The following is a 9,269-nucleotide window of genomic DNA, read 5'->3' on the forward strand; positions in this document are numbered from 1 at the left end:
TATAATATAAATCAAGATAGCCATTAACACTGTTAAATTATTATACAAATCATCAAAGAAAGGTAAATGCAGTGTTCCAATAAAGGACGTAATTACATCGTGTAGCATAGCTCTCAACGAATTATTTGATTTATCAATCATTTAGGGTATTCAATTGGGAATTATCCGCTGAGCATGATAGCCCCATTAAGAACAATCTCACCGAAGTATTTGGGGATTGGTTATTAAGAGCATTTTTTCTCTAAAATGGGGATTGGCCGAACAAATGAACCACATACTGTACTCCTAGTAACAGATTTGTTTACCAGGTTGTCTGGCACAGGAGTGGTGCCAGTATTTGCCGGAGAAAGAATGGGTGACTGACCTTGTCCATGGCTACAGCATTAGTGGACAATACTAGGGTTGCCACATCCACTATTAAAATATATGAAAGGTGTTAAAATAATGATCTACGATAGAGCAGAGTGGTGGCTCTAGAATAAAAATTCTTTGAGGTATTGGGGGAGTAGGAGGTCTGCTAGGCTGTTCACTAGAAATCTGCGGAATCTAAGGACAACGCCCGGTAAGGATCCAGTAGAATAACCTTCTACTGTGTAGGAAATGATCTGTAGGTCAATTTTCCTGACGGCTAAGTGTGCGGGGACAGGAACGGCCAGGCACCACTCTGGAGGTCTAAAGATTAAATACCTGGAAAATCCAACATCCAACAGTTAGGGATTTGAAAGTCTTATTTAATAAATTGTAGGTTTTTTTTCCTCCTCCCCCCCCCCCACCAAATGAACAAATGAACCACATACTGTACTCCTAGTAACAGATTTGTTTACCAGGTTGTCTGGCACAGGAGTGGTGCCAGTATTTGCCGGAGAAAGAATGGGTGACTGACCTTGTCCATGGCTACAGCATTAGTGGACAATACTAGGGTTGCCACATCCACTATTAAAATATATGAAAGGTGTTAAAATAATGATCTACGATAGAGCAGAGTGGTGGCTCTAGAATAAAAATTCTTTGAGAAATTGGGGGAGTAGGAGGTCTGCTAGGTTGTTCACTAGAAATCTGCGGAATCTAAGGACAACGCCCGGTAAGGATCCAGTAGAATAACCTTCTACTGTGTAGGAAATGATCTAGGTCAATTTTCCTGACGGCTAAGTGTGCGGGGACAGGAACGGCCAGGCACCACTCTGGAGGTCTAAAGATGAAATACCTGGAAAATCCAACATCCAACAGTTAGGGATTTGAAAGTCTTATTTAATAAATTGTAGGTTTTTTTTCCTCCTCCCCCCCCCCCAACAAATTGTGCTCCCAGACATGGAACCCAGCCCTTATTGATGCGAATCCCCTTTTCCCTTTTAAGCAAACTCTCTGATTAACCAACTGGCTTGCATAAATACTATTAATATGATGAACTTTGCCATTTACATGCTAGCATCCTTCAACTTCTGAGGCCTTTCCCCCTCCCTTTCCCATCGTACCCCTCCCGGAATCCCAACAATAGGCATATAGGTTTCTCCTGGGTCTCCTAGATACCTGATATAGATACTTGGTTATGACAGCCTACAAATTATGTAGGTCTAATGCAAGGAGTATTATCAAATCTATGAGAAATCAAAGAAGTTCAGTAAAATGACTAGGCTATTAGGCCTATTTACATCTTTTTAAATCCAAAAATACTGTTGTCATATAAATGATATCTCATTGTTGCCGGTATGAAATGGGACTTTCGAATAGGGAAATTCAACCATTAGTTACAATGGCTTTTCTAATATATCTGCATCATTATTCAATCCGATTTTTCTCAATGATTTGACAAAATCATTCATTGACCTTTCATCATCTTTGATAATTCCTTTGTCTTCCAGTGCCAATATTAGATGCCACTTATCCACATCGTGTACATTCAGATCTTGATGAAAAAACACAATTTTTTGAATGGATTCCTCCTTCAAATTCTTGCCAAATTTGATCAGTTTTCGGCGATAAACGGAAAACGTACTGATTGAATCTTTGAAAGGAAAACTGTCAAAGGATTCAATTTGTTTTATCTTACGGTATACACCATCAAGACCACAAATCTTAACTGCCTCAAAAATGACAGAAAATTCTTCACAGCTGCAATCACCTGAGCCAATCAATAATTCAAACAAACTTATTACATCATCCTTCTTTTCTATTTCCCCCACACCCACTTTACACTTAAACTGTCTAAGCAAAACCTTTAACATGCTGATATTTCCATGTTTCTTCCAATAATCTGACACAACAAGCAGCATACTCTTGAAATCATTTATGGTGATACCTGAAACTGCAAAATAATATAAGTTATAATAATATATTTGTGTATATTACATATACACCTGTCTCTTATACACATCTTATATTCATTCCACTTATTAATCAACAAAACTGTGTGAAAACAATGTACACAAAATATGGAAAATTAAATCCAGGACCTTTGTCAAGACATGGAGGAATTATTGGTTAAAATAATAGAATTTTAATAGGCTGCTGATGTTGCACCATGAGCATAACAAATTTCTATGTCTCGACAAATGACAACAAAATATATCAGAACAAAAAGAATGGCTTTTCCATCCACTGCTGACTATTTTATGTTACCTTTTTGTTTTTTGTGTTGCCTTCTTTCTTTCTCATTTTTCCTCTTTTTTCCCTTTGGGCTCTCCTGCCCTGCGTTGCTGAGAAGTAACGGTTCTATAAGAAATATATCATAATAATTAAGGATTTGATGTGGCGGGGTTGCACCTTCAATTTGGTTTCTGGTATTGTGACCGTGTATGGAATAATCAATTCAACATTTTAGGTAAAATTTTGAAAGATATTTGTACATAAAAATAGCCATTTCTTTTAAATAAATGTCAAAAATATTAAGCCTTCAATTTGAAGTTACAAAAAAGAAGACGAATGAGGAAGGTAGTGGACGTTACAGCAACTTCGTAAAGCCTTTTTCTGAAGAACGTATACAGTATTCTATTTATTACTGGATTTCTAGTGTCGGAAATAAAAAAGCTACAGCATATACGAAACAATGCTGCAAGGCTTGTTGCACGTGCAAAGCGTCACATCCTATACTTCCTCCCATCTCACATCACTCCTATACTTCGTCATCTCCACTGGCTTACTGTTGAAGATTGCATAGTTTTTAAAGTACTCTTAATAACCTTTAAAGCTCTTCATGGTATCACACCTTCATACATCTCTGAAACAACTGAAAATTACCATACATCACGGATTCACGCACACAAAGATAATCATCTAATAAGCTTTTACAAATACACCCAAGACTTCAACCACTACCTATGTCCAGAGAGCCTTTTCATCGGTATCTCCAGGCTTTGGAATGAACTTCCTCTACGTATTCGTTGTGCTGACTCAGTTGAGTCCTTTAAGGCCTTGCTCCAAAAACATCTTTTTGCTCAATCATAAATCACTTTTCATGCTTTTAATTCAATTTTGTGATTGTACTGTCTCTTGGAGCCACTATCTTTGCTGCAGTCTCTGAGCACCCATTCGTCTGTGGGAGGGTAAATATGAATCCTGCTCCTTTGTTCGCGCCGCCTACTGTAGGTAGAGGTCTGGGATTGCACAAGAGCAGAGGCGGATGGTTGACCTTAAGAGACCGTGCACTGCTCGCCACCACACCTTATTACTACTATGTTTATTATCATTTTTGTTTTAAATCCTTTTTAGTTGTTGTTAAGCGCATAGAGGCAGTTTCTTGTAATATGCAATTTATTATTATTATTATAATGATTTTGTATAGTTAACCTGATAGGATTAATTTTTTAAAGACACTTATCACCCTAGAAACCTTTGTAGCAATCATATTGATATAATTGAATGATAGTACCCAGAATTTTGCAAAATTTGATTGTTCAATTTTCTTATTAATAATATTTAACTGTACTCTATAGCGAAGATAGATCAACTCGCTTGTTCTTTTATTTAAATAAAACATACAATACTCGGGTATAAGGCGAGCTGCGTATAAGCCGACCCCCAAGTTTAAGAAGATTTTTGCGAACAATTTTTGTATGTCAGACCGATCTCCGTTTCATTGTCGGTATTCCTACTTTGCTGCTTTTTATGATATTAATACCGCATCTAGCTGGCTAAAAAATGGAGCCAAATGCAGAGCCAATCTTCAAATTAATACCATTTTTTATAAGATTTTAAATGTTCATCAAAATCTTATTTCTCCATATTTAAAATTGCGTTCATTCACACTAACATTTAATAGCTTCTACGCAGTAGCAAATTCGCATGTTACGGATGATCAGCACATACAACAAACAAGATTTTAAGTTATCTAAAATTTGTATGTACCGTAATTTCAAAGACTTGATAATTGTTCTTATGACTACAGAACACAGTAGTATAATCTGAAAACATAACATATATTCAATGTTTTCCCCAAAGTAACTAATATCATTAGTATCAGTGGTCAAAGAAAAGACCCTTGTGGAACTCCACAATAAACAAGCTTCTTTTCCAAAGTGTTACTATTAATGCAAACATATTCTTCTCTATTTTCCAGATAGTCAGCAAACCATTTTAATGGTAGTAAACATCTAATTCCATAGTGTCTAAATTTTTTTCTAATAGTATTTGGTGATTTCTTGTATCAACTGCTTTATTTGAATCAAGAAATATTCCAAGAAAAAAACTACATTCAATAGCTGACATAATCTTTTCAATAGAGTAGAGAAGGGCATGGTTATTTGAGTAAACTGTAATTACGAAGCACTTAGAACATTGTGCTTTATAGACAGGTAAGATATTGTTTGGCCCTTTTCAAAAATTGTGTTGGTGAGATTGAGATGGATAGTAACTTATTTGTTCTTTATTCCTATTTTTCAAAATGCATAGTTACCAACCTGCGAGATTTGAAATGCGTGACTACACCAGTTGGCTGGGGGCTGAGGGAGGGGAAACCAGGACCACCATCAGAGTCTAGGGGCGGATCCCCGGTGGGGTCAGAGTTTCAGTCACATTATTAACAGTTGGCTGTGGCAATGAACGCGCAACACTGCACACGCTTCAGATTCTACTAAGGTTAGCTGGGTAGTTATGGTCGAGAAAGAGAGATTTTGTCGGTGAATTGATTCTTGAATGAGATAACGAAAGTTGTAATGACTCAAGTTACTCCATGAATGTTTTTATATCGTTAATAAAACCAATTTCTTCTAATTTTAAATACATTTTCCACTGAATTCATGTTGATTCGTTATCATGCATAGACTTGTACTAAATGCATGACAAATTTATGATCATGTATGTGTTTCTGCAAAATGCATGTTTTATCCAAAATAACTGTAAAATGCAGGACCTTCCTGCAGGATGCGAGACAGTTGGTAACTATGAAATGGGCATGACTTTTGCGATTTTCATGTCATCTGGGATGAAACCATTTGTTAAAGAGGTATTTATGGCAGTGGTTCCCAACCGTTTTGCATTCGCGGACCCCCATGTCTAAATATACACACTGTCCATATCCCAACAATTTATTTTATGTGTATGGCACTTCTGTGGCCGGAAATTTTCTTTTACTCCCCATTGAATTTTTAATTTTGGTAAACTCATGTTTGATATTCCACCAATAAGATTATGGATGGAAGACAATTCGCCAAATTATGACATCTGGGATCTTGGAATTCGACATAGACAAGAAAAAAAAAACAGCGACAGATAGGGGAATTACGCTACCTCAGCCCCACCATGTTTATGGCACTTCTAGACGGGCAGAAATGACACTGTCAGACTCAAAATTGCAATGAATATTCTGTTATCCCCCCCATTTACTTTTAAATTTGTCAAATTTAGGGTTCCATCCTGATTTTTGAAATTTAATAAATATCCAGGTAAAAGCAATAAAAGAGAAAATATGGAAACAAGATGTACATTACCTGAGGATCTCCTATACTAAACATCTTTACATAAAAAATACATAAAAACTAATTTAAGAGATTCCATCAGATCACCAATAAAATATTGGAATTCAAATATAGTGCCAGTTAAAACAATTTACAGTGAACGAAGTCATGGGTATATCATTATTGTCAAGGCATGATCACACTGTTGTAAGACAAGAAAAATAATGGAATCATGAACAAGTTGTTCTTATAATCTAGCAGACCCCCTGTTAACCCCTTTCACTTGGCGGACCCCAGGTTGGGAACCACTGATTTATGGTATGGGTGAGAGGCTTGAGAACTGCCCTTGATGCGACTTTATGGTAATCTGATCATGTTCAGCTGCGGTAGGTTTAAGTTAAGAATGTGTTCACTGTATAATTCATTCTCACTCAGACGAGACATTTTTTTTATACCTTGTACTTACATTTTTAAAGATTATTGTTTTGCCAAAATCATCCAGACGGAGAAGAAAATAAAAATAACATTTTATTGGTCAATGTAAAATAGGATGGTTAAATGCTTCAAATTCATATAATTAAGAAGAAATACATCTCATCCTTGGAGGTTTCAAGGCAGCGGAGGGTGTAATAAAAATAAAGAAAAATTTTTTATTTTTTTTCTAAAATTTCCACTTTTTCGTGGCGACGGGTGCCCTAATTGGCCAAAAATGAAATTATATTTTTATTTCGAAATCATTATTATTATTTGCAATCGGCAGGTATATAAACAAGGTATAAAAAAAAGTCTAGCCTCAGGAACAGGTTTGAAACATAATTTCCTCTTAAAAATGCAGAGTGATGGTTTCCATAATGCATTTTGATTTATAAATTCATCAAGACGCTGCCTTGAAAAAAAAAAATGCATCGGCTTTGTTCTTGATACTTGTTCGACCAGTATTTGAATTTGTTAAAATATTGCACACAGTTGCAGCCTAGTGTTTCCTACCCAATAATTGATTAATGATCTTCCAAGCTTTATATTTTTAATATTTTCAATTTTTGTTTAACAACAATAATAAAAGGAAATCAAATGTAGCTCATGGAGAGAGCACAAAAATACAAAATACTAAAAATTAAAAGACCTACATTATGCAAGAAAAACATCAAAATTCTATTATACCTGTCTTGGTTCTGCATTCACCAAACAAGTATTTAATTCGTTTAATCCTCATCCCCTTATGTGTCTCATTACACAGAACACATTTTTTGGCTGCAATACATCTCTCCAGTTTGAGGCAGTCTGTGTTCTTGCAAAATTTACAAGGAATGTAGAAGCCATAACTAATGCGTTTCATCCAGTTGCGGCCAAGGTACTGTAGGTGCTCATCCAAGAGATTCCACAGCTACGAATATAAAGTTATAGACAAATCTGTAATTTATCTCATAATACATGGTTACAAGATTATTGTGAGATTTGAATCTTGAACATGCATAGATAGCATTTTCCACTGGATTGACTTGTGGATATTGGCACATAATTATTACTACCGTAATACTAACTTAATCAGGCATAGTCCAAAGGTAGAAAATCACAGATGTAGCCAAAATCCAAACACAGATAAGCTGCAGGCAACCGACCATTTTATATTATAATCTGACCAAATGTTTGTGATGATTCATCAGCCAGGTACACCTGCACACAATAATAGCACTTTTATATATAACAAGGGTATTTTTTAGCTCCTAATTGTGTAAGTTTAATATCATAAAATAAAACAATTTACACTAACACTTATTATTTGATTTTAATATTATTTCCTATGATTTACCAGCTGCTACTATCTAAAAAGGTACTATTTAAAGTAAATTAAAAATTTGCTCCATTATATGTGAGCCTTCAAGTTTGTTGACTTTCCATTCATATTCCTATATTTTTTAGCACTGTATTATTATCTATTTGATTTTATTTATAAATTATTTGTGTTCCCAGTGCTAAGCAGCTTTATTTGAATATACATACATATAATACTACTGTAAAAAACACTGCAAAACAACAATGCTGTGGGAAACTATGTCTGGATCTTGGTAGAGATACAATGCAACATAAAGGCTTTTTTTATTTGATGATTATTGTGTACAGAATCAAGAATACAGTAGTAAAGCAGTCAGAATTAGATGTGTTTTTGCATTTAAAGAATTTTAAAGATGTTGAAAAATGTGGGATGAATTGTTTATTGATTAATAAAATAATACAACTATCTAAACAGAAAACTATCGTGTATCATTTTAGATCCTCCTGAAACACAAACACAAGAACCTTATTTCAAGTTACCTTATACATTTTTTTTTTCAAAACAGTGAAGGATTACGATTTTGCCATGATCAGACTTAAATTTGAATATAATTTTCTTTTTTTCTCCATTTTTTATAATTTTGAAAAATTTAGGGGTGGGGAGGGAAAACGGTTGGGCCCCTTTGAATCTGCCAGTGTCTGGGCCTAAAAGTCTTCCTAGTACATCAGTAGGCCTATTTATTAGGTTTGGTTTTTCAACACCAACTATAATTTTTTGTTTGTTGTAAAAATGAGGGGATCATGCAGTCCCGCGAGCAGTGGGTTGAATGCCGGGGGGTCATAGTGAATAATATTCAAAGCAAGTTGCTGCATAGCACCATAAACAATATAAACAAATAGATAAATAACAACAGTGATGATGATTTATGAGAGGAGTTTTTACTTTCCAATCTCCAGCAATAAGACACAGGGAAGATTTGGGATGTAAAGAAAAATGTTAAAATTATGAACACTGCAACTTACCGAAGTGGGACTTCACTGTTAAATTGGGTATTAGTTGCACAGGTATTAGCAAACATGATTCAAAAGGCAAAGTATGTCCGGAAATTTTGAAACATTAGTTACCATTAAGTTAGGAGCATTTCCTTTACACAAAAAGTTTGTTTGTCCAATTAACTAAAAAGTGCTACTTAAATGGTACTGAATTAACAATACAATAAAAATTGTTTCAGTCCATTATGTATGTAAAATGCAGGAGAGCACTAAATTGCTCTCCTTGAAAATTTCACAGCTTTGAATAGATGCCCCCACCCCCAGGAGTGGATCCAGGTGTCCAAATTAGGGGGCGGGCGGGCGATCGAGAGACAACACTACCCTAGGGGGATCCAGTATGCCCCGGGAAAATTTGTTTTCTAGACGCACAGAAATTATTTCTGAGGCATTTCAGGCAATCAATAATCGAGGGAAAACCGGCCTCCCCTTCCTCCCCCCTCCCCGCAAATCCTCCCCTGCCTCTCACTCCAGAGCCTCATTTAGAATAAACCCTCTCGAAGCAGCACCTGGAGGACGCAGAATATCGTATTTTTTTTGGCGTCACCTGTGTATAAC

The 9,269-nt window shown here is 35.6% G+C and overlaps 1 protein-coding gene across 1 annotated transcript in view; it reads right to left on the minus strand.

Annotated features, from left to right (window-relative positions):
- Positions 1 to 1,522: 1,522 nt before the first annotated feature.
- Positions 1,523 to 9,269, minus strand: part of LOC117110453 — a 15,438-nt gene continuing 7,691 nt past the window's right edge. Inside the window, exons 4-6 of the mRNA XM_033253161.1 lie at positions 7,050 to 7,272; positions 2,617 to 2,709; positions 1,523 to 2,302 (exon numbers count right to left, since the gene is read on the minus strand). Of these exons, the coding sequence (XP_033109052.1) occupies positions 1,746 to 2,302; positions 2,617 to 2,709; positions 7,050 to 7,272 (873 nt within the window). The 3' untranslated portion in view covers positions 1,523 to 1,745. The remainder of the gene's footprint in view (positions 2,303 to 2,616; positions 2,710 to 7,049; positions 7,273 to 9,269) is intronic.

Source organism: Anneissia japonica, unplaced genomic scaffold, assembly GCF_011630105.1.
Source record: "Anneissia japonica isolate Jap-2015-1 unplaced genomic scaffold, ASM1163010v1 scaffold287594_len27631_cov147, whole genome shotgun sequence".
Taxonomy (NCBI): Eukaryota; Metazoa; Echinodermata; class Crinoidea; order Comatulida; family Comatulidae; genus Anneissia; species Anneissia japonica.